General features: G+C 32.7%; 1 protein-coding gene across 1 annotated transcript in view; it reads right to left on the bottom strand.

Moving 5' to 3' along the window:
- Positions 1-27,243, bottom strand: part of sowah (sosondowah) — a 52,684-nt gene that overhangs the window by 22,183 nt on the left and 3,258 nt on the right. The window contains exons 2-4 of the mRNA XM_008194167.3: positions 26,554-27,074; positions 15,041-15,076; positions 14,276-14,380 (exon numbers count right to left, since the gene is read on the bottom strand). Of these exons, the coding sequence (XP_008192389.2) occupies positions 14,276-14,380; positions 15,041-15,076; positions 26,554-27,074 (662 nt within the window). The remainder of the gene's footprint in view (positions 1-14,275; positions 14,381-15,040; positions 15,077-26,553; positions 27,075-27,243) is intronic.

Here is a 27,243-nt window from a genome sequence, read left to right as displayed (position 1 = left end):
CAATCCAATAAATGTCGCTACTTGATAATGCGGTACGGGAAATGCTTGTTTACGCACGCCGCACATAACGAACATAACCAGGAAACTATCTAAAAACTATGAGTACAAAAAAAATTTTTTTTAAATAACATTCTTTGGTCTACTCATTATATGCAGTGAATAACAAACTCGCAAATATGTTAATGTTACTGAATTAGTACTTAATTAAGACACATTTTATCAAATTTTCCTTACGATACGAATTAGGCATTTAACTTCTTGAAAGAGGCTATAAGGAATTACAATGTACTAAATACTGATTATTATTACATGGGTTAGAGTTATACAACTTAAAAAAATATCGGTTTAAATATCGAACGTCGTACTTCGCGCAAATATTTCTAACTACAATTTTGTGGCTGTTTTCACGAGTAAAAAACACCATGTGATCAATTGAATTTATATTTAAAGTAGGCTTAATCAATTTTTTAATTTGGATGATAAGGCCGATTGTGATAATGTAATAATTGTGATCAAGCTGAAGGGCCAAATAATTACGTTATAAATGGTCATATTCAATTAAATATAATGCATTTTTCCCTGAGTTTGTATTAATTTATCAATTATCAATGTATCGGACGCCGTACTTCGTAAATAATTCTAATTACAATTTTGTGGCTGTTTCACTGTTTCACTGTTTCACGACAAAAATATTTTGTTATTACTAATCTATTCTAGTCAAATATTGTATTAATTATAGAAATCATAAAGATTGTCAAAATTGCCTTAGAACTTTTAAGAAGGAATTATGAATTCTTAATTCCCTACAATCAGTTTTTTCAATCATTCAACGCATTCCTTCTTGTGCACTGTTTCAGACTTTGCCGAAACTAAAACTAAACGTGTTTTCTTCGTTTTTTTTTTCAATTCGTCCAAAATTTTACAGTTTCAACTCATTTTAATAAAGTGAAAAATTAAGAAAAATATTCTCAGTACTGTCAAAAAAGCCAAAAATTGTCAATTTTTTAACTTTATTTTAGAAAGAAATAAAATTATTTAGCTATCACGAGAAAATGAAAGAAACCGATGTGAAAATTAACGATCCAAATCTGGCCAAAAATGGGTGATTTCTTTATGAGAATTCCATGTGGGTAATCGTCGCCGCTCGTCTGAAATGCGAGCAAAAACTATTCGCCGTGTGTGGCAGCGGATTATAATAATCAGAATTAAGCTGATCGCGTCTGGTGGACAAAGTTGGAATAATGTAGGCAGGTCTTCGACAGTTGGCAACTTCTTATCAGATGTCGTAATGAAGGGTGGAATATTTGGTCCGCTAAGGGATAATACCGTTCGTTGGTGTGGTATCCGATTAGTTGAGATTGTCGCCTCGTTAGTTCATTTTTCGAATAACCAAAATTTTTTATCACCGTTTGAACAATATCTAAATTTAATCATTCTCCAGATAAAAATCAAGGCTCGACAAGCGGGTATTAATAATTCTTGGATATGGGAACGTTTCGCCATTTGTTTGATGATGTAACGGTTGGTGATGGCCGCTTAAAATCATTAATTACTCTCGTTGGAGGTATAATTATTGCAGCGCATCCCAGATTGTCCATTACACTCCCATTAGATAAGGCGATGTTAAAATCGAATTTTTCCATGTTGGGTGCGATTAGATCTGAGCAGTTACTTGAACCCACCGCTTGATTAATTTGCATTCTATTTAGCTGCGAGTCGAAATCGCTACCACTTAATCATGTTTACTTTCGGTAAATAATAACGTACCGCCTCTCGATTTCCATTGATAAAAAGTCGATAATTTATCGTCGGTTATCATACGCTGCTCTCGGCAAACAGAAGCTCAAGACGCCTCTGTTGTAAACTAGCGGTCTGGTCTTCAAATCGCCCATAAATTAAGTGTTTCATAATTGGTTTTCAGCATTGTAATTAAACGTCTTGGCGCGGGGCAATCGTGATTTATATTAGATTTATCGGCGGACCGGCCTACCTCTGATGCTGTAAACAAACAAGCGACATGCGCGATCGCTATCGCAGGACACACGCACGCGAAAGGAGCCCCGGCGCCCATTTCCCTTCCAGGACCAAGACGCATTTATCATTGGTTCATTTGTACGACGGCCGCAAGCAGGAAACCAGACGCCGCTGCGGCCAACGCCACCGTAAGACGTGCTGATGAGAGGAACTCCCAAAGGACACGAAAACCAACCGTTCAAACGCAAACCTTGCACACCGACCTATTTGACCCATATTTGCTACAGTGAAACATTACTTCACTGCTTTTTGGGGTATTTTTAGAGTAATTTGTTAGAGAAAAATTTGTTAGACAGTGCAGTGGGGCCGAGAAATTTGGGTTTTCGGTGTGAAGACACATCCGTTGACAAGAAAAGGCGATTAGTGGGCCCTTTGCCCGCATGTGACGTTCCATGATTGATGGTTGACGCCACGCTCCGGAATTTTGACCATTTCAGAATATCGAATTACATTCCGGATGTAAATAAATATCGGGATAATTGTGTGTCTTATAATTATTTGGAACGCTTTTCCCGGGGGTTTTATGCCTTCCAGATTCGTTTTTAATGATACTTTGACGTTAGTGTGATTTTGGTTTACGATTATTGCCAGCTAAATTATTTAGTGCTGGTTAAATTATTTCCTCGTTTGCTCTTTGATGTGTGTAATGATAAAATATACAGACATCTGGAAACAACTAAGTAATTAAGCGGTGAAACTAAGGTTTTATTTACGGATTTATCGCAGCTACAAAGCCGAAAATATTTTCAACCCTTGTTCTCCTTGCGGTTATTGCCCAATAACCACATCAGGGAGAGGTTCCCAACAAGTGGGTTTGCGTTATTGCTGATTTAGGTAGAAAATGAATGCCTTTTATTCTAAATTAAAACTAGGTCTTTTGTTTTCTTTTGAAAGTTTTTTGATAATTTATTACCTACTTTACTTCTTAATTATAAAAAAATATTTCTTCTGGATGATATAAACATGGATCATACTTTTGATAATTAAACATTGTAGCTTAAACATTGTAGGTTGAAAATTCTAAAACCTTTAAATTATGTTACTTATAGAGATTACAGATATTTTTTATTCTCCGACTTCCTTGAAGATTTACAAAATTTAAGGTAGGATGAACTGTTTTACATTAATGATATTGAGTCCAAGTAATAGTTTTTTACAAAAAAAAAACAAAATTTAAACAAACTATACCTAATAGTGATTGACAAACATATCACCAGCTTCGTAGCTTTTGTGTGACTGAAATTAAAAATGTAAACGGCTTTTCTAAATCAGATTAATAACGATATCTAATAAAATGTAGTAGAAAACTTAAAAAAATGGTAAAAATGGTGAAAATTCATGTATTCCCTAGCATTTAACATAAACAAACACTTAATTATTATTTACAAAATACCCTCAATAAAGATTTTAAATTTTCTTCGTAGCTCCCTACCATTAATGAAATTCATGATACAATCATTAATCTTCAATCGAATGCGACAGGTTTTGATGGAATAACACTAAAATGCAGGCCTACATAAAATTTATGCCAAAACCTTGGAAAAACCCTCTGGTGAAGCCATTACAAAAAGTAAGTGAATCACAAAAGTGTAGTGACCTCAGGCCTATTAGTATTAATTCAACTCTATCTAAAATAGGAAAAAAAAACAATTTGTAAAGAAATTTGTACCTTTGTAAATTTTTAAAATATCCTTCCTTCACAATCGGGGTTTTAGAACAAATGCTTCATTATCCAATATTGTAGGTGACAATCAGAAACGCTGATATTACTTACTGAATTTTTCGAAGGCTTTTGATAAAATTCATCATTCATGGTTTTTTGCTAAACTTAAGTTTCTAGGTTTTTGAAAAAAACTGCTTAAAAGTCTTTTCTCATTATTTAAATAAGCGTATCCAAATGGATCAACTAGATAATTTATTGTTATATCGTGGAAGAGTTACATTAGGGACACCCTAAGGCTCTGTCTTAGGGCCCTTACTGTACCTTTTATATACTTTCGATGTAGCAGATTCTGTTTAACATTCATCCATTCATGCATTTACTAATGACTAGTGACGACACCCAACTAGAGTACTCTTTTAGGCAAACAACGCAGTCTTTGAAGCAAATCTTTGTCTAAACTCCAATATTCAAGGCACTCAAAATTATACCTAGTATAAAGTAGCACTTGAAAAGTGCTCCCTCATAGTTTTCGGACCCAAATTAAATAACACTGATCTTAACATACATTTTAAAAATTCTAAATTAAAAATTGTCAAAAGCTTAAAATTACAGGATCAAGAATTACATTTCAAAAGTCATGTTCCTCTTTTAATAAAAAATAGTTAAGTGCGATTGTTATAGTATAATTAATTTCAAGTTAAGAAAAAACTCTGTGAAACACTTGTATTACCTATCATAAATTATTATTGTCACAAACTTTTTGACCCTTGTCTAGCTTACAAAAAATTCAAAACAACTGTTGTAGATTTATTTTCAAACTTGGAAAATACGGTCAGTATTGATCACATTTTTTCTTTAGTACAGGCTTTTATTATTATAGTTATTGTTATTAAATTGAATATATTTTTACTTGTTACTGTGTTTATGGATGAAAAATGCTTTCGCGCACCTCCGGGATCTTTGGCACCTCCTGATGCCTGAACAGGGTCGCGCGTGGAGTCTGCTGCAGATGTGTTCTGCATAAGTGCATTCTTGTAGGCTGTCAGGTCGGCCCCGGTCGACCGTAAGTGCATTTACATGTCGCTTCGATCCAAATATGCGAAAAAATATAGCATGCTTAGACATAATACGACACGAATGGGAATCGATCACCGTGTTCTCCTGTCGGATGAGCCGTTTAGCTGTTAGTTCAGCAGCACATTTTATATATGGCACTCTGTTCGACATCGATTTGTTATTGGCTTGTTGCTAACGAGTGGTTTTTACTGTAAAAACAGCCCTCGAATTATTAAGATTTGTGTGTTCTTCCATCAACTGCCTTTATTAAGTTAATCACTCAAAATTATCAACAAGGGAGATAATTAGGTGTGTAGATTAATCACTGTGTTAGAAAATGGAAATTAATATGTAAAGCGAATTAATTAATCATCGTGGAAGAATTACACTTGATGTACCGTGACGCGTCAATGAAAATAAAATTAACACGACGGTACATATGTAAAGTTTTGTATCAAATATCACATTACAACCAACACCGATGATTAATAAGTTGAGTGTTGTTGCGTAAAAAACCCGGTTTACTACGAGTTGTAATAAGGACAGTTATACTATCTAAGACAACTTATCTACTCGGAAAATTATTACGGCAATTAAAAAAATTCTACTTTCCACCAGCTGGCTCTAAGGCGTGTGTAAACAAGCTTATTCGAAATTTTCGAAAAGTACGGCACAACCACTCAAATTCTCAAAAACCAATCAGATAAAGTGTCTTTGGACCAATTTTTTGAGTCAAATTTTCACCAGAACTTACAAAAATGTTAAATGAGATAAGTCTTTGCTGATATTTGTATTTTCATTTATTTTCATATTAGAAACATCTTATTAAAAGCTTTTATTTAACTTGCTTTGTTGTCTGTCTGTCTGTTTCATATTTTTGGAGCCAGATCTGAAAGAGTTCCCGTTGTCCCAATGAATTGAAATTTTGCACACTTACGTAATCTACATGACAATGCAATCCTATGTGGTTAAATACCCCCTAAAAAGAGTATTTAAGTGGTTAAGCTTTTATAAATTTTAAAACAGTAATTTGTAAGCAAAAATATTCTCCTCTGATAGAAAAACATCATTTTTTACTTTTTGGTGCATCTTTTAAATAAAAGCTTTTTTCTAAAAAATTTTTTATTATTATCTGAAGCCTAGATTATAAACACTATTTTAAAACACGTTTCCGGTAGCAACGTGTTTTCACTATTTTAAAACACGCTTCCCATAGCAACGTGTTTTTAATTAATGTTTTAAAAAAGTAAAATGTTACAACAGAAAAAACACTCATACGAAAACGCTTAAAGTTCTCGAGTGTCTAAATATGCAACGAGCGTATGCGAGCGTATCCATTTTGTATATCGGTTATCTGTATACAAAATTTTCTTCATATTTTAATTTTCTTACACACATTTACAGCAAAATTATACAAATTTATATAATATCTCTTTTCCTTTTCACTTAAATTGTGATCAAACTTGTGTTTGCTAAAAAATCTACAAACAATTAGGAACTTCAGTTTTGAGAGCTGTTAAAAAAATACAACATACAACACCACAATGTACGAATACAAAATATGAACGTAATCTAAAAAAGTAACCGAATTTTAGATCAATTTGATGTAGTATCATTGTTTCAATGTTTCATAAAGTGCTAAGAAAATTTCTATTAGCCCTAGAAATTCTATGACTTAGACACAACCCACCACAAAGATGAGATCGGTTTTGAAAGTATTTATTCAGCAATGTGACGATTCGCGTGTTATTAATGCAACAAAGACAAGAGAAACGAGGGTACGTGACCAAAACAGATGTCAAATTGATACAAGCTAATTTACATTGGAAGTTGAAAACAGCAATTTAGACGCGTTCTAACAAGAAATAACGATGCGAAAGATATCATTCCGTTTTATTAAAAGAACAGGTGAACGTTACTAGCCAATTATAATTTACGTACTATTTCTGCAAAAAAATTGGGACAAGCTGCTGAATGAAGCGGCCAACCCACACAGTAATATTTGAATATTACAAAAACGAAGAAACAAATTATGCTAAACTGCTGGAGATCAACGTCTTGCCCATTGATGGTTTCGGTTTGGGTCAAACATGCAAAGGTCCAGACTATGCAAATGCAGCCTTATCAAAAATTTCATGGCTTATCGCCAAATATTAATCGCACGAACTTAATTCGATATTTCATTTATTTAGTGATGCCCCTATTTCAGAACAAAACAAAAAACGCTTAACGCATTTGCAATTCAAAATGACGATAATAAATTTCACTTTATGGTATAGTGGAGTAGGCGTCTGCATATAAAATAACAAACATTTGTTAAAATTTGCAGATAATTTATTTTGGATTTTGGCCGAGAAGCGATTTCACGTAGGACGATTTGATTTGTTGGAGTTCAGGCCTGTTGGCCGACCGAAGAATGTAGTAACTAACTGTTTTATTTTTTAGCTTTGAAAAAAATCGTAAAATCTAAGTAACATAGTCTTGGCTTGATTTAGGATTGTTGCAAGTCTATAATTACCTTTTTAATTTCGAGATAAAACGTCAACAACCTAGAACGCGTTTTATGGTGAGGATTTTGAACTTTTATTGCTTAATAAAGTTGAGAAGCACATTTTTATTTTGACAATTCGAAAAAGTCACTAAACCGTGGTATATTAATGTCTTCATTTTACATTTCGTAAAATCGTCGGATATAAATACGTTTTTATGGCAGCTCTGTATGTGAACTAGCAGCGAAATTGAATAAATCAGCGGTTAATAATTAAAGTCAAAATCCTTATTGCGACTAGATTAAATTTAGATAATAAATTATCGGGAAACAAGTACACAAATCCGGCCTAGTGAGCAAATTGTAAACGTGAAATAAAGCCAACAGATATTAATTTCACACCATGTGAAATGTTTGGCATAACATGAAAAAGGAAGAGCTTTATAAATCAACATCAGATAATGATAAATGTAAAAAGTTGATATGTGATATAACGTTTTAAATTACCATACCAACTCGAAAAAACGTGTAATACACTTTCGCTATTTCCCAAAAAAATTAGCTTGTTGCCACATTGTTGGCCCATCAGGATTTAGAAAACGATACTTTTATTCGCACCGAACAAAACATAAACGTAAATAAAGCCATTAAAGCCGTTTTACAAAAATGATGACAAGGTGGACAAGAGGTTACTGCAACAAAACAAGCATTCGTACCATCAAGGTGACGACGAGTTGTTTACACCAGCAATCATTGTCTAACACCAAGCCCTCTTTTACACAAAAAGGAATACGGTCTATATTTTTAAGAGCTCTAATAGTGTGAATTTAGAGAAAAAAAAAGTTCTGAAAGTGTCTGCTCCCAACCTTAAAAAAAACAAAAAAAAAAAGAATGTGGTACCACAAATTCGTAACTTTCAGCTTATTTCAGACGAAATGATTACGTTTCAGCCTAAAGAACGTGCTAAAACGCTCGAAATATGGATAATGTCATTTTATCCTCTGTGATTTATTAGTGATTTAACGTCCAATTTAAAATTTCATACAAATGAATTTCTGTTACTACAAAAGAGCAAATAAAACACATTTTACACCCAATTCGGCCATTTTTTAAATAATTCACGAAACTTAGGGATTTTTTCAGATAATTTTTGAAGAACTTTCTCGAAATGGTTGCGCTTCTGTATAAAAGAAAAATGTTGTACAAAGTGTAAATAAAATGAAGCTTATCGACACAATTTGGTAAGCTTTCGGATCGCAAAAAACTGTGCTTTTATCTCAAACACGTCTTTAAACGATCGAAAAATCCTATTTTACTTAATTTTTGTAGTTTTCTGGCTTATTTTTAGCACAATTTCATTTCAAATCGTGATGTTACCAGATGTTACCAGAGTTTTTCAGGAAAAAATTATTAAAAATGCAGTACTCAGATTCGTAACTTTTCGACTCATTTTAGATAAAATATTTCAAAAAAAATTAATATTTCTGATGCCTAAAGAAAATGAAAAAATAATGCTTTTTTTTAATAATTCAGTGATTCCACGTGTTATAGTTTAAAATCTCGCAAAAATAAGTACATAACTATTTAGACCCATTCTGGCCGGCCATTTTTGTGAGTAATTTTTAAGAAATAATTAAGTTTGTAGATCAAAAAGCATGGCAAATGCAAGAATATTCATAATCAATTCACTTTTCTTTTTGACTAACTTTCGAAAGTAGTTGCGTTTCTGCATAAAAAAACAATCAACAAAGCTCAAAAGTGATAAAATTGGTAAATTGTCAGTTAGGGTTCAGTAAAATTCTGCGAAAAAAAATCTTTTCATTTCAAAAATGCCCTTCAACGATCAAAAAGTGCACGAATTTCTTGATCTTAGTTTTTTAGTTAAAAAAAAAGAATTATAATTAAATATTATAAATTATTATTATAATATTAAATAATCGCGCTTTTAGTTGAAAATGTACTAAAACGCTCGAAAATTATAAAATCTGCAAAGCAAGTGAAATCATTCGATAAATTTTATTCTGACTGCAAAATCTTTGGAGTACTTATCATTTAGTGGTTCCTCAATGGTTTGAGAGAGCTCAGGGAAACAAACCTTAGAACTCTAAGAAGATACATTTTCGTAACATTGGATTTGATAAATCATAAAAATCTACACGAAAAAAAAGACCGTTAGAAACAAACTGGTTTCAAATTTGGCTTCTGCATAAACAGGACAGGGCAGTACTGATAGAGTAAACAGCCAAGAACAAACATTTTTACAATTTTCTCAAAATTCCTGCAATGAAATTGAAACGGCTAAAGAAGAGAAAAAAATGAACATTTGGTGAACAATAGAAAATACTTGAAAGTTGTGTCAGTGAAATGGTCAATTGTTTGACAGACTCGAATTGATGATCCCGCTGATCTCGGTGAGATATCTGTCCCTGATTGTAACACGAGAAGTTGGTCTTTAAAGCCCAGTCTAGACTTGACCGACTTAATCCTCAATCTGCCACAAAGGCGCCACAAAAATCCCCGATCTGGTGATAACTTCAACCGTGATCAGCTCTCCGTGCAAATAATATCGACGGCAATAAACCACGATATTTATGACGTTTTTGTTGCGTGTTTGACGAAGCTAGTAAGCCGTCACGTGGACCACCCATGGCCACTGCTGAAGAAGCCAACACGTCAAACACCACGGAGGCACGTCTACAAGTAATAATCACCGCCAAGTACCGAATAATAAATAAATTCGAAACAAGCGTTTTGATTCCTCACTAATAATAGGACAACGAGGAACATTCATTAATTTAGCAATCAGCGAACGGAGCCGATAGCAATATCGATACCTGTACATGAACGGCTAATGAAACAAGGCACTCCAATCAGCCACCCCGAGCGCCTCCTGGGGCATAGGTGGCAAATGTGCACTGCTACAACACCCCCGGGTTTTGACGACACCATATCCATCATGCAGCTACATGCATGCAACGGAAAATGCTACATCTACATTACCGGATTTTATTAAAAATGAAGAAATGGATCGTGACATGCGATCGCTTCAACTGATTCTCAGCTCTTTGAAACGATAACGAAAAGAAAGAAATTACAACATTTTTATGCAAGACACAAGACGATCTAATCTTTCTCCGACTCGAATTCATTTTTGCAATACATAGTCAAAGCTGCGCCAACACGGGTGCCAAAGGTCAGGGGGCGGCATAGATTTTATCAAAAACTAATAAATACAACAAGTATTTAAGCCAAACATAAATGAAGTTGTTATTTGTTATGAATAGCAGATTTTCAACTGAACTAGTCCTTAAATCGTCGTTTTCGGGCAGAATAAAGCCATTCCATCTTTTCTACGAGTTTTGACAAGAAAATGTCCGAAATCCACTGACTTCAACAAAACTTAATAAAATTAAGCAATTTCATCTTTACCACAGCAGTTTTACTGTTTTTAAGCACTGAAAATACGAAATATCCCTTCTGGATTGACATGTTTTTCATTTCAAATAGGGGTCAAAGAACTGAAGGAAAGAATGGCACCATTTTGGCACCATTTTCAACCCTTTTTTTGGTATTTTTTAAAAAAAGTTCGTAAAATATCGATTAACTGAATGAAAAATTTGCGTTATCGCTCGTAAAAGACAGAACTAACAATAGGGTTTGTAGTCAAGCGAAGCTTTCCGAAAAATCTGAGCTTACTCAAGAAATCGACGGAAAATGAACAGATTTTCTGTGGACACTTTGTGATGAAGATAAGAAACCGATTATCAGAGCTATTAGTGATGAGCTTATATTTTAAAAGCATATTTTACTAAAAATAAAGACTATAACAAGTTAGCAATTGAAGAGGTTTCCCGTTTAGATCTCGAATTATTTATCTTATCATATGTTAAAGCTAATAAGCTAGTCTACTTTGAAGATTCCTATGATTTTTATGTTCCTAAATAAAGGACTAACATAGGTAAACTCACGACAGTTTGCGTGTGCCACGCTATTTTAAACAACTTTTGCAAAACTACGGCAAATGTAATGTAATTTTCCAGCATATTATTTTCTTATAGACCCTGGTACTATTTGTTTACACACTTATGACTGAATTTTTAGTCCTAATGGCATGAATAACAAAGGGAAGAAGCTCATCCCCACCCGCAAACCGTAGTGATTTTACCCATAGTCAAAAGTTTTATTGGCTGATTATGTATTTAAATCGAAAATGCATAGTTTTCCCAAAAAATCGTTCTAAAATTAAAGTCCCAAATTTTGAGAACCACTGAATTTAAATGATAATAATTAGCGTAAGTTTTAATATTACTGAGAAAACAGCAAAGATAAATTAACTTTCTGGACCACCTATTCATCTATTTCAATTTGTGTTTTGTTATTAAACTAAAAAAAAACTTTTTTATCAGAACCTGGATTCGAACCTATCACACAATTGAACATGCTAGCAACACTATTTAAAAATTCTCAAAACGTCCAAGTGCCATAAACCACACAGTGGCTCTCAACAGGTGGGTTAATAAAGATATCTGAAGAAATTACCCACTTTTTGGAAGAATGATATAAGAGATTTTAACTTGTTTGATTATGACAAATTCACATGCAAAATATTGCTAAGCCATTCCCTAATACCCTGTATTAAGTTGATTGTAAAGATAGCTCCTGTTTGATTTTATATTTTTCCTGTTTTTTGTTTAATTAATCAAATGTAAATATAAGTTATATTTATTTAAAGAAAAAAAGATCTTGAATGTAACTTTAATTCACAAACTAACGATTTTATGAAGAGATCGTTCAGGTACCGTTTATTTGTTTAAATAAAATATTGTTTTACTTTTACTTTCCATAATGTAAAAACAAAATTAATGTCATTTTCACTTTGTGATTTTTCAAACGTGGGCTAAAACTAAGCCTTAGCTCAAAATTTCGACACAATTTGGTAATTGTGCACAAAATTTTGTAAATTAATTCGCCTTTTCTCATGAGAAACGTATTATTACAACAAAAAATGATGAAACCATTTCATTTCTGATCACTTTTCAGTGCGGTTTAGCAAAAGCTGTGTTTTTATGTAATAAAGTGCCTCAAACGTTTGAAAAATGCGAAAATTGCTCCGTTTTTAAACCATTTTTAAAACTTTTCCGTTAACTTTTAGCAAAATGCGTTTCTGATTGAAAATGTGCTAAAAATCACAAAAAGACAAAATAACTGTCGATCGGATTTCGTAATATACAGGGTGCTCAAAAACTGGCGCACCAACTCAGTGGTACGTTGTTGAGAAGCATGTGTAGATCACGGGAAAAATCTTTAAAAAAATCCTAAAGTCATATTTTAAAAAATCTGACTGTTAGCCAGCGTTGCCACATATCATTTATTTAAAATTCGTTATTTATCAATAACTTTAGTGCAAAGAATTTTTTTATTATTTTTATCTTTATATGTAAGCAATTCTTTACCACACTCTATTGAGTTGGTGCGCCGGTTTTTGGGCACCCGGTATGTAAAAATTTTTTTGACAATTTTTGAGAACTGTCGCGAAATAATTGACTTCTTTAAAATGAAGTAAAACGCCCGAAAATGTAAAACAACCGTTTTCACTACTTAGTTTTCACGTAGTTCATTCAAAACACGTGAAGCGCCAAAAAATAAAAATCAAAACAACACCATTTTCGAAATAATTTGACGAGTTTTTAGCAATCTTAACCCAAAAAGACTTATTAAGTTTCAAAAGTAAGATTAAGAACGACTTTTTTTTCTACAATTTTTTGATATAATTAAAACGTTGTTCTTGAGGGTGTGGGGTAGAATAAAATAATGCAATTCTTAACAACGTTTTAGGCCGTCAGGAAATAAACACGTTACCTTACCAATAACAGTAACACGTTATTACAATAGATACACAAACGAATAACTCATCAAGTTTAACTGTAGATGGACTACATCGTCCATTTGCGTAACTTTTTTGCGAAACGACGTCAAAAAAGTATAAAAACGCTATGCTCCCACATTTTCAAAAATATTGTATGAAAGATTTAAAAACTAGAAGATAATTTGACTCGGTGGTCTCCCATTGTGGGTATGAAAGCGTAGTTAACTGTTGTGTTTTTCTCCCATGTCTAAAAAAGGGCGGAGATTATCTCGAGAAAATATTTGGATGCTGTCAGGCCCCGACGAATAGATGGTAGGACTGCCATCCATCCTCGTCAGCATTGAGGCTACCAGTGTTGCCTCATTACTACTGAAATACGAGCCGCGGCTTTAATAACACCTCTTGTAGAAAATAATTGGCCGGGAACACAAAACGCTTGTTTCTGTTAGGTGGTCTTCAGCTATGGTCACCAACAAATATTGCTGGATCGGTTTCTTCGACGGTAACGATCATTTTAATTACCTCGATCTAATAAAACTCATTTGTTTTGAATCCGAACGAATCGAGGTTAAATTACTTATCATTACCGTTCCGATTTTAATGAATGAAATATTCCCAGAGAACAGTAACGAGGGCCTTTATTTATCACTGGTAGTCAGATATTGGCTGTACTAAATAGATTTTAATTACGCTCAATAATATATTATCTTAATTACGAGATGGTCTCGGGAATCGATTCTCTAAATAATAGGTGGGCGCGATCGCTTTCGGTTGATATATCGCCCTTTTTACAAACGGCTCGGTAAAAAATTTAATTTATTTTATTTGGCCCCTGTGTGTGATTCATTAAAGGTTTGTGTGTTTAACGAAGCGTTTTTTGCTTCTGCGGTTAACCGACGCAACTTCGTACGTAATGAAATTAACAAGCTCCAGCTGAAAGCGCGCACCTTTCCCAAACAAACATCTCTCCTCTAAATCCAATTTTGATAAAAACACCGTATTGTTTCAGGCATTTTCGCATCGAAATAATCCCCTTTTCAGCAGGTAACGTCAACGCCGACAAATCGTTCGCTTTTTTGTTGTCTAGACGAAGACTTCGGGCGCCTTTTCGGGCCTTATCAGGTTACGGTGACACATAATTGAAAAATAACCCGGAAAATGGGCTTACCTTTCTGTTGACCAGACGGGGCTCGTCCTGGGCCAGCTTGAGCAGCTCTTGGATGTCGCCCTTCGACGCCGTTACGTACCATTCCATGCACTTTTTCGGCTCTAACTGTAACAATAACTCGTGCTTTTTATGTGACGGCTCGCTGGCCTCTCCTTTCGGATTGACTTTTATGGTTTTTTGTTCAAACGAACCCAAAATTATTGCAGCTTTAAAGACAGTCCATCTATTATGCTTCGATAATGTATGCAAAACGGCGTTACGTAACGAAATTTTATTTATTTACACTCAGGTAGGTTTAGATTACAATAAATCCTTGACGTACTATGAATTACCGCGCGATAATTTATCTATTTCCTTTTTTCTATTCCTGACACACATTGTAATCAACTTTTTTCAAAAAAGCTTATTTATGTATTACCGATTTTTCTATCTCAACTTTTTTGCCTTAATTATTACAATTATTCGTCCAGTGATTAAAAATCCAAGCCTATTATTACAAATAATATTACCAATAAATCACGCCCTGAGTGTATACCTACAATAATTTATTCATTTTGCAACCGACGATAAATCAAGATCAGTAAGCAAAAGAGAACGTTTCAATATTTTAATTACTCGAAGCACCACGAGATCCCAATCATTAACTCCAAGTTATTAGTGGGCAAAATAAGATAACAGTTTTAATAATGCAGATACACATCTCTATTAATTGTAAATCGAATTTGAAGAAAAATTCAAGTTTAGAGGTGGGGAAGGAATACTCACCGATGTGACCGAGGCGCCGTCGTCTTCTTCGGACCCCTGCGGACAAAACACAATACTAAACAAAAGAGCATCGTGTATAAATTAGTGGTCGCTTGCGATAACATCGCCATACGCTAAAAGGACTAGTCACGCCGTTTTTACTAACGAATTACATGAGACATCGACGTAATTTGTCTCCAAGTTGGATAATTGATTTTGCGACATGAAATGATGCGACTTAAGACTCGGTGAAACTCCAGTCAAAGGAAACAAATTCGCCACTAAAAACGACACTTTTTTTGGAAATTTGAATAACAGACTCACATCTTCTTAGCCAATCAACACCACAACATGTGTTTTTGGAAAAATAACGAGAGAATTACCAAAAGTAGTTTAATGAGACTTAGTAAAAAAAATACAGAAAATCGTCATTCTTGTGCCAGGTAAACCGAGTTTAAACACAAAAGAATTTAAAATTCATTCAAATTTTTGTAAGTTTGTTTCTGTAATCTGGACTCTTTCTGTAATATTCATTAAAAGTTTAGAAACACGAAGTTACAGATGTTTATCTCTGAATAACAGAATTACAAACCAAAAAAGCATATCACTGTATAGGTCGTAAAATAAATAACGAAATCATTTAGAACAGTAGCAAGCAAATTTCGTGTTTGTTTTGTTATTTATTTTATCAGAGCAGAAATATCTGCTAATCTAGGTAAATCATTGCTGAGACACCCTGTTATTCAACAGCGTGTCGCAAAATTGGCGAATTCTGAGTTCAGGGCGTTGTAGACAATTACTAGAAACTAAATAGAGATTCCCCACAAAGATACATTGGTTTGAAAGTGCACTTCAAGTGCATTTTGGATTACGTTTTCTTCAAACGCAGACTAAAAATTCCAGTGTTTAGTGTAAATGATTGTGGAAAATAATAATGTAAAACAACTTCTCGAACAATAAGCTTTATTATGGAGTAAAAAAATTTTAAATTTTCGTAATTTTTCTTCAAAATCAAACGGAAATTACCAAGGTTTAATTTTTTTTACTCCAAAATAAAGCAAATATTATTAATCCCCACAATAAATACCGATAAAAACTAAAACTTCTAGATGCATTTGAAGAAAACGCAATTCAAAGAGTGATCTTGAAACCAAATTATCTTTGTGTGGAAGTCCCAAATCTTTATTTTTTTTTTCTATATTTGGATTACTAAGTGATTCTCTACAATGCTCTGAATTTGAAATTCGCCAATTTTGAGACAGCCTTGGTATTTTAAAGAAGTTGTCAGCAAATTATACCTAAGTTTAGACGTTAACAAGATATTTATTTACAATTTCTATTTTTTTTTCTTTTTGGGAATTGTACCTTTCTCTTCTAACATTGATAACTTTATCAATGATGCATATAATTTTTTATTCAATTGGGCATATTTCAATAAAAAAAATACTGGAAAAAATCGACTTTAATTTTTCTACATTAGTTAGAAACATAAAAAAATAAAAACAACAAAAGTTAGAAAACATGTTATCATTAAAAAAACGTCATTTTTTAAAGAACAATGACAAAATCTTAAATTTTGATAAATGGCTAATTGTAGTTTATCAAATTGAAATCGATCTATTCTAGGAGTTTTTTTTAGAAAATGAGTCACAACAAAGCTATGAATTTTACCTGTTACTTAAACACACTGTGTATATTGAAATGGTGTTTGAGTATATGACAAAGAAAGCGTAGATATTTCTAAAAGCGTTTTTAAATTTCGAAAAAGTTAACATTAACAAATCTCAAATTTTAGAGGATAATTTGGAATTTCAAGTGCCCATCACTCAATTTTTTCTAAATAAAATGCCTCACTTTTATCACTAGTATGTCTTATTATTTTTTTTGACTTTGCAGGAAATTCACTATAACCATTGCTGTTTCTCACACAGAAATATTTCTCACTAAACCACGACAAATTCTGTTCAAAATTTTCTAAAAATACAAAATAAATTCAAAAAATTCCGCTATGACTACGAAGAACTTTGATTCTCCATTTTCGGTACAATCATGCCAAAACTGTACAAACCAAATAACTTTTTATTTTAAGTAAATGTTTTTTCAAGAAACAAGAAAACAAGAGAAAGTTCAAAACTAACATTAACTAACTAACGACAGTTGCCGTTGCGCACAAAATACTAAACGTTTATTAATAAAATACTGATCATTCATAATCTGATACTGACCAAAAAAAATTGATTATGGATCGCTTTATATTTTTTTCCGTAATAAAGTAAAAGAAAAAAGTTGACTATTAAGTTCATCAATGTCAACAACAAATTGAAATAACTTCAACATATGTACACTTCACTTGGAAAAATATATTTAGATTCTTCAGTTCTCCAAACGTAACCTTAGAAATTTGGAATTTGATACCTTTGTTGGAAATTAAGAAACACAAAAAAAGACTAAGCCTTTTTCTTTCGAGTACCCGAACACGTTTTTAAAATATTTAAAAATAAGAAAGTTACCAATTTTTAAGACAAAATCTGCAAATGCAAAATGTTTTTAAAGTACAAGATGAATCAAGTTTTACCGCAAAAGATGCTACTCCACTTAAAGAAAATAGATTCACCAAAGTTGTTGCATTTAAAAAAGACAATAAAGAACAACAATTGCTACTATTTTACAGTTCAAAAGACTGACTACAGTTTGTTTTAGGTCTTGTGCATATTTTGTTATTTATTTCATGCATTCGTAGCAAAATATAGATCAGAAATTCTTAGCTGGTACTCATTGTGTGTCCCTTTGTGTTAAAACCGAACGCAACATTGCGCTAATTGCAAATGGAAGTGCAATTTTGGCGAAACCAGAGACGTAACAAATGATGCCATCAGCGTAAGTTAATGTGGCGTTAAAACCACTATAATTTAAAAGTTCTATAAAAAGTGTTGTTTTTTAAAATACATGTCGGATGATATTTCACATGGCGTATTATTCCAGTTTTTTTCTCCCGTTTTGCTTTCATACTACATTACAACGCTTCAACACCTACGACCGGTTCATTAATAAAAAGTACAAAATTTCAACGTTGTGGCATTTTAATGCGTGCGAATGGCGTGTGGGTATCGTTTCAAATATTCGCGGTGGTATTCCACCAACTTGATTCTTATTTATGACACTTTGAGACGCTCAGATTTACATTTCGGTAGCAGGCAAAGTATTATTTTCGAATCTGATAATAGCGGAAAAAAATCATCGTCGAGACTGACTTTGTAATTTAACCCACACTTACATGCAAACGAGCACTTGCGAACGGTAATTATCACTCATTGCTGCTCATAAGTGGTGTGAAATTAGCATTTTGGCGAGATTTTCGCCATAAATCTTGATCGGTTTTTGCTATCGCGTGCAGCGAAATAAATTTCGATATTTTTGCGCCGCGTCCGCTTAAATTTAAGTGTGCAAACGCGACATGAAACAAATACAAATTAAAGTTCTGTACTCGTAGAGTACAGCATCCAGCCTTGTGCAGATTCTATCAGCACGGCTGACTTATGCGCTGACGATAGTAAAAAAAGACGATGATTTACATGGATCGTATAGCCATGACAGTCATATTTCGAGTTATCTTATTATTTATTGCCGAGTGGTCATCGCTGCGAAAAAAGAAGAACCGATAGAATATGCGCTTCTGTTAAATTATAGCATGGTAACTGATGTATTATCAACAACCCATAATTTATGCGCAATTTACTACAACTTCTCACGTTATATCTAAGGACGCGACTCGAAATAAATCTGTCAAATTAGTCGGGAATTAAAAGCGACGCGCTTCACTCGATTCGTAATTTTGAAACGTGTCAATTTCAATTATTTATAATCAATTCGTTTGCAAGGGCTTCGTTAGGCGCCGTTATGCTCTTTCATAGCGCTGCCACATAGTAAATCCTCTCAGCGGGTTGTCAAGATTCGGTTTATCTCCCTTGTCCATCTCCATTGTGTCGTACCAATAACACGAAGTAAATTGAAAAGATTACAAAATCAATTGCCTGGAGCTGCGAGGTGACAGCGTGACAGTCATGCCCCCTGCGGCCAAAGGTCGTCATATCCACATTTCTTATATTACACCCGAATGAATTATTCAAAATTTCGCAAAACCGCATTTTTGCACGGATCATTTAATGCACGACATGCAGACCTCTCTATTTTCCATACGAAAAAACTCCCACCAAAAATAAACAATAGGCCACTCGAGGCCGAACCGCCACCGAATTAGTAGTTTACAAATGTAGCAAGACGGAACAATCGAGAAAAGAACAATATCCACGTGTCTGCTAACGAGCAAAGGCCGGGATTATTGTTTGGGGGCTTCTTCAAAACATAATGCCCACTTGAAAGCGCTGCATATCAATTAGACCGGCCAAAATGTATAAAATCGAGCGGTGAATCGACAACGATTTGTAATTAGGTCATAAATTTTATCGAGAACAAATGACGACAGGAATGCATGTAGACCAATAGCAAAAGCAATTTGTGAGAAACAAATTCAATACACTCGTGGGAGTTTCGTTGGTAATAGTGACAACTGTGAACAAAAATTTCAATTTATCGACACATTTTTGGCGGCCTTCATTAGTGCGCGATAATAAAAATTGATTGATTAAAAGCGTGTTGGGCAAGTTGTCGAAAATATTAATACCGTAATGGGAAATAATAATTTATTACGTTGCTCTTTGTGCTAACAAATTGAACAACTTAAGACTGCTACAAAAAATTGATTTAGAAACCTACTTTTAAAAAGTCCTACAGGTGTTGACTATAAAAATGACAGACACAGCTGTATTATTATCCTATTTGAATTTTAGAATGTTTTAAAATCGGGCATTGAAAAACAAGTTCCACATGACTATAGCACGAGCCGAAAAAAAATAACTTTCCAATTATTTACTTTCAATCACAATCCTTGTAAAATTTTGCTTTTTGAAGAACAAGCCATTTTTCGATCTTATTCGATTTTTTAAACAAAATTTATATTTTGGAATATTTTCTTGCAACATTCAATTTTTTTAGTTCAAAAGCGTGATAAAGGGTTCGAAAACGCCAAAAAATAGCACCATCATCGACTCCACTAAGCAATTTTTTGGTTTAAAATAAATTAAATCATTCTAAAAGTGATTTCGTAAAATACCTAAGCGAATTTGTTCTTTAAAAAAACAGATACATTTAAGAGGCAAAATAAACAAGAGACAGGCAATGATTACTTTAATATTAATTGAGAATCCTCTTTAATAAATAAAGTGATTACAACTTTTTTTCTTTCACCGCAAAATTCTTTCATCATTTGACTCTAATTCCAATTTATCATTAAAATTTACTGTGAACTAAATGCAAAAAACCGCTGGAAATTCGGTAACAGAGTGCAATTTATATGTACCTACTTGCTGACTTAAAACACTAGAATAAGCTCCATAAAGCAAAATTTAAATTGTTAACGTCAAAGTCACAAAAAGAGTGTAGTATAAGTGAAAAAGAATGTCAAAAAATGCATCCTTTTAAGACAAAATCAATCATTAGTATTGACATTAACAAATGGTCATCTAAAACAGTGGTTTTCAAGCTTAATTTGTGATTTTTGGGCTGTTTCAGCAAAATTATGTTAAGTGAATTAAGTGAATTTTTTACTAAAAGACGGTCAAAAACGCTCAAAAATGCCAAAACCATAACCAATAAGCAAAATTTGACGAAAAATGTGAGTTTTTGAGTTAAAAATGTAGTTAGTTATTATTTTGAAAAAGGTAAATATAATTTTAAACATTCATTGAACTCAATGACATTTTTAGAAAATTTCGCAAAAATTATCTCTCATTTATAAAGCGCCATAAATCCAGCGAAACAGATCAAAAAAGTGTCATTTTCGAATTTTTACATCAGGATTCATTCTCAATGCAATTAAGTATTCTGAAAGATTTTTCAGTCAACTTTATTAAATTTTCAAGAACAAAGTGAAGTGCTTTATTATTTTTTTGTGCATTAATTTTTTTCAAAATTTTTCTGCAATAAAATTCCTTATAACAAATACACTAAAATCTCTCAACAACGGACACTGATTGGAAATCTTTAACTGTCCGTTGTGGAGAGGTGTCCGTTATTCGGAGGTGTCCATTAAATGAGGTTTTACTGTATCAAGATAGTTATTAAACAAAATTTTTAATTTCCAATCATTCTAAAACAAGTTCTGAAAAAAATACGTAAAACAGTGTTACTAGCCTCAAAACTACATTTATACCAACTTTTTATTTTTATTAAATACCACTATTATTTATTAGGGCTACCGACATTTTCAAGGTATTTTTTGCACTAAACAACAGACTTCCAAGCATCGTTTTATCGTTTTTATACAAGAGTAACATCAGAAATAATAACGGCTAAATATTAGTAAATTAATTAACTAATAAATAATAATTAATATAAAACTGTACAAAAATTCGGAAAAAAATACAAAAATACCTAGAGAAAAGAATTAACAATGCTTAATTCGGAAATAAAATTAACTAGACGCCCTCTGGTGATGACTTTTGAACTATGTCGAAAACAGTAAAGAAATTTTCGTAATGCCACATTTAACTGACATTTAATGAATTGTTCAACAATTTTGCGTGTATAGTGTTAATTACTTACAATAGAAAGAATTACTTTAAAAGTACGTGGTGGTAAATACTAGCGTAGAGAAACCAATAAATTAGTGAAGTGTTATGAATTTTAGGTTAGAATTTTCCACTGAAAAAATCATGAAATGCTGCGGTAAAACTACAATAAAGATTAACAACTGCTGATACATTTAAACGTAAATTATGCCAAAAGGTAGGCTCTTCAATGTCTTTGTAATAATTTTCCAATAAAGAAAGTGAACCAAACAGTCATTCGTTATTCGTGTTTTCCTCGTCATCTCTCATTTGTCAACATAAGTTTCTTGCATCAAAGATGCAATAATCATTCCGCATAGGCAATGTAATAATTGTGAAGCCCCAAAATTCGTACAACGCTCAAAATATCCGAATAAACATTTTCCCGCCATTTATGGTTACTGTTTTCGACCTAGCTCAGTGTCGCCCCCAACGGTAATTTTACTTCCGAATAGTAAACCTTGAATTCTGTGTGCTTTTACGCAATTTGCTTTTGAGAGATATGCAGTAGAAGTATAGCAAGATCAGTCCGTCTACATATGAAGCTATAAACTTTCAAAATTGTTACTACAACTACTATTTACATTTCAATCATTTCTTAGTAATGGGAACATAAATTAAACATTTTTCTCTCAAATTCTGTTAAAAAGCTACATGTTTCGGCCAATAATTATTTGGCCATCTTCACAAGCAACAAATCTTTTTTATATCCACCATCATCTTATGGCTAAACAAAAAGAACAGTTGCTTTTGTGGACAAAACCTAATTATTGGCCCAAACATGTAGCTTCTTAATAAAACTTGAGAAAAAAAGCAACTTTTTCGAATATTTTCATGAATAGGTATGTTTAATTTTTTGATAAAAAATATGACTTTTTTTTCAAAAAAGTGTTTCGATAGCGCAAATTCTAAATGTCTAAAAGGCTCAACTGTATTTTTACATTTAAAATAAGAGATACAAATTCCGCTAAAAACAGAAAATAATTTTCATTGTCCTTGCCTTCATCTATCGTCTTTGCTTATATCATTTATTAGCCAGAGACTACAAATTAAATTGAATTGAATTTTTCGAAGCATGAGTTGTCAACTTTCCCCGTGCAAATAGACGAGTTGAAAATTCGTCGGTAATTGAATCTAACATGGGCGAGATGCACATTTAACGATGTAGCTTTGGTTGTAATCAGCGCTAAAAGTACACCTAGTCACTCCGATAACGTATCAAAAAATGACTAATGACCCTATTGCAAGAATGTGTTCAGTCATTGAGTTATTTAAGATTTTCTGATGTGTTTGTTTATCCCTGCTGCGATCACAAATTAGTTTACGGGAACCCACGTGCCGTTGAGGCCGTCTTGTTCTAACTAGGTACGAAACACTATGGCTCTTGTATTTATGATATCAATTATTGCCTGTCAAATGACTTGCGTTTTCGCGAACGGATAGATCGAAACTGGAGAACGTGTTCTCTATTATAAATGTTCGACAAGGTTTTGACGAATTGCCATTCACTCACTCGTGAAAGTTTTTTTTTAATTTCGGTAATAAATTCGCTCCTGCTGCACCACCATGTTATCGGGCCGTGTTCGCCCTTCAGACCTAATTTCGCACAGAAGGCTTTAGAGCCCGCGCGGGAAAAATTCGCCACATATTCAACACCCTTGTTATTCAGCTAATATTCACCCACTTGAATTAAACAACGTTAAATCATAAACTTTTCATACGCATACACGAAATGAATTAAAATTTTACAGCAGTTATTCAAAACGGTGTCAGTTTCTATACGAGCGTTTGTTGTTTTTGTCATTTACATTTGGGAAATTAATTTGTGCGATGATCCCCCGCGGAATTAACGCGCATAATTTATCGAATTCCGGACAATATTTATATTTACACGCGTTCGGAGGGAATTACCACTAGTTCGACCTAAATTATCCGCTTCCTCGTGTACTGTGCACAAATTGATGCAAGAAATTATCCCAAAATATTGGTTTTTCAGTTTCAAGTTTTAAAACGTCTACGTAAATTATTTTTTACTCTAAAACTAAAACAAAATACGTTACCCGGAAAACTATAATATGGCTTCAAATGTTTAAAACTGTTAATAGGTTAGTAACATAAAAAAACAAACAAATTGCACCAAAACATGTGGTTTTGATAACAATTCGCCTGTTTTCTGAAAATATTTTGCTGAAAATTATTATAACAATATTGTGAAAGAAAATCCATAATTAAATTATTTAGTCACCTTGTTTTTAAAAATTTATGCTTTGTACAGAAACAATGCTACTCGTAAAGAATAATCTGTCACAAGACAATAAATTACATTTTTTTTTTTGTATTCCTACAAACTTTGGGAACAAAAAATTCTACCTTAAGAGCTCAGGTATGCTTTTGCTATGAAAATCAATTACATAAACAATAGTATTATTTCAAGAGATCCTTTAGTCCTGTGCGAATTTTTTCCTTAAAGAGACCTTTATGTATTTGATTTTCTAGATCATGGCAAAATGCTTATTGACGCAAATCTACATGTTCGTTAACCAAAACTCAAAAAATTTAAAACATAATAATCCACGAGGTGTTTTCTCTTACAGAAATCATTATACCCCATGCTCCACTTTTTTGAAAAAAGCAGGACAGAATCTAAGATCTGGAGAATGTAAAAAATGTCGAAGACATGTTTATAAAATAATTATTTGAGTACAACAGTCAACACAACAATAATTGTAAAAAAAATCTAGAAACGAACCATTTTTAAAAGAATTTAAAGGATTTTCTAAAAAAAAGTCTAGATTTGAGATCTTGAGTCGGTTTTAGAAAAAAATAGAGAAGCATGTCAAGAAACATTTCCGGAAGTAGTAAAAGAGTAATACTAAAAAACAATCAAGAAGAATTCTAAAAGAAACTATAAGAAAATTCTTAAAATGCGTTGAAGTGTAATCTAAAAGAAACTTAGAATCTAGAAAAAGAAAAGAATCTAGAGAAGGACTCATTTTATAAATAAATTTAAAGATGAAAAAAATCAGAGAAGCATGTCAAGAAACATTTAGGAAATAGTAAAAGAGTAATACTAAAGAACAATCAAGAAAAATTCTAAAAGAAACTATAGAGAAATTTTTAAAATACGTCAAAGTGTAATATAAAAAAAAATTGAATCTAGAAAAAGAAAAAATCTAAAGAAGGTCTTATTTTATAAATAAATTTAAAGATGAACTTATAAAATTATATCTAAAAAAAGTTTAGATTTTAGGTCTACAAATAAGAGGCTTCAGAAAAAAATTAGAGAATAATCTTGAGAAAAACAGAAACAACACTAAAAAAAAACTAAAAAAAATGTAGAACAAAATTTTGTCAAGACGCAGAATAGAACCTAAATGAAAATTTGGAGACTGTAGAAAAAAATATAGAAAAAATGTATATAAAAAACTGAGTAAAGTCTCAAAAATACTAATTGTAAAAGAGCATCTGAAGAAGAAAAGTACTGAAATACTACTAAAACATAATGCAGAAATGAAATAAAAAGAAGCAAAAATGAAATCTAACAGAGAACTTAAGAAAGGTAGAAGAAGCGTTTATGAAAGAATTTCGAATACACTCTATAAAATAATTTTAAAGAAGAATTTAGAGAAGAATTGATATACAAATCTAAAGATAAATTTATAAAATTATGTATATATAAAAAAAGTTTTAGATTTCAGTTCTACATACGGCTTTAAATTGATTCCAATAACAAAGTTATGGAAGCTGTAGAACGTTGGATAGCAGACGATGACGAAGATTTTTTTGAAAAGTTTACAAACACTGCAAGACCACAGTCTAAAATGTATTGAGTTAAAAAGGAGATCATGTTGAATAGTAATCAAAAATTTTAAGGATTTATTCATTTAATATTGAAAAAGAGTTTATAAAACTTTTTGAGTAAGGTCTAGAAAATAATTGTCAAAAAGATGAATTTATAGAGAGAAGAATACAGAAATAATGCTAAAAATGTTGATGAAATCTAAACAAAACTCCAGAGGTATATTTAAACGAAACGGTGAAAATTAAAAAAGAATTTGAAAAACGTAAAAAAAACTGTTTTACAAGAATTTTGAGCAGAAAACGTAAAAAAGAATCTAAAAAAGAGGCCTGATTTCAAATATAGAAACGTCATTGCACAAAAATCTGAGTAGTATCTTAGGGAAAATCTAAAGAAACAATGCTAAGGAACAATGAAGAAAAATTTTAAACGAAACTATAAAAAAATCTTGAAAAAACAGCAAGATTTATAAAAGAATTTGAAAAATGTTTATAAAACAAGTCCACAGAATAATTTTAAAGAAAAATTAAAAAAATAACTAATCTAAAGATTAATTTATGAAACACCTAATCAACAGAAGAATCCAGATCTCAGTTCTAGCAATAGGTTTAAAAAAAAAAAAGAAAATAATGTTAAGAAAAATCCATAGACGATTAGAGTGCTAGGAAATAATCTGAAAGAATAAACTTATAAAAGAAACTAAAGAAGAATTAAGAATTTTAAAGAAAGAACTAGGACAATGTATGTTTTTATTTTGTTGACATTGTTTTTTGTTGCTAGTGTTTTGTGCAATAAATAAATTTATCAGGCGTTTGCTGATAAAAATTATGGTGATTTTTACCAAGCGCGTTCAAGAATATGCAAGTGGCACAGTTGGCAACACTAAGCGTGAATTAGGTTAAATAGCTTTATTTTGACCTGGCAATTGTTTAGTTCCTTTTTGTTCTTACTCTGCATTTGGGATCAGTAAAAAATGGAGTTATAATAATATATCACAAAAGAAACAGAAAAATAAATTCCGCTCTATCTATTGATTTAAACACCCATTAAAACTTAAGAAAAAAAAATACCTTTTCCTTCTTCTTCTCTGCCGACTTCGCCTGTCTCGGACTCAACTCGTCCTCCATGGAGGCCATCCGATTAAACTTCTCCAACCGCTCCTTGACACTAACCGGGGTTTGTTTTTCCTCCTCTTGGTTGTTAATTTGTCGCGGAGTTGAGTCCTCATCGAAGGACCTTTGTTTGCGTCTTGGTGGCGCTTGTGGTGTAACATCTTGTAGCGACATTATCGAACTTAACGATACGTTGTCGAGAGAGTTTGTTGGGGAAGTAACCGGCGGTGGAGGTCGGTAAGGAGGAGGTTGTCTATGAGCTGGTGATTTCGCAGGACTGTAGTCGGAAGGAGTTGGGGAAAGTGGGATTCCGAGGGCGAGTCGGGGGTCGCTGTGGGGTGAGAGGGCCAATTGTGATGGTCGAGGGTAATCGAGAGAGTTTTGGTATCGGGTTTTGAGGATAAGGAACTTTTCGTCGCCTTCGGTTTTGGTTTGTGCGAGGGTGTTGACGAATTTTTTGAACTTAACTCGGGCGTCTTCTGTAAAAGAATGACTCAAAATTGTACAACGCAGTCTCACCTCGCGAAAATGTAAATAAAGATACGCGAGATAACAGTGTTTATTCGTTTAAATTACTAGGTACATGCAAAAATTATTTTTTAATCTAATTAATCTAACAGTAAAAATTGTAAAAATTAAAATAATTAC

The sequence above is a fragment of the Tribolium castaneum genome, chromosome 1 (assembly GCF_031307605.1).
Source record: "Tribolium castaneum strain GA2 chromosome 1, icTriCast1.1, whole genome shotgun sequence".
NCBI classification, from domain to species: Eukaryota; Metazoa; Arthropoda; class Insecta; order Coleoptera; family Tenebrionidae; genus Tribolium; species Tribolium castaneum.
This window is presented reverse-complemented; position numbering and strand designations above follow the sequence as displayed.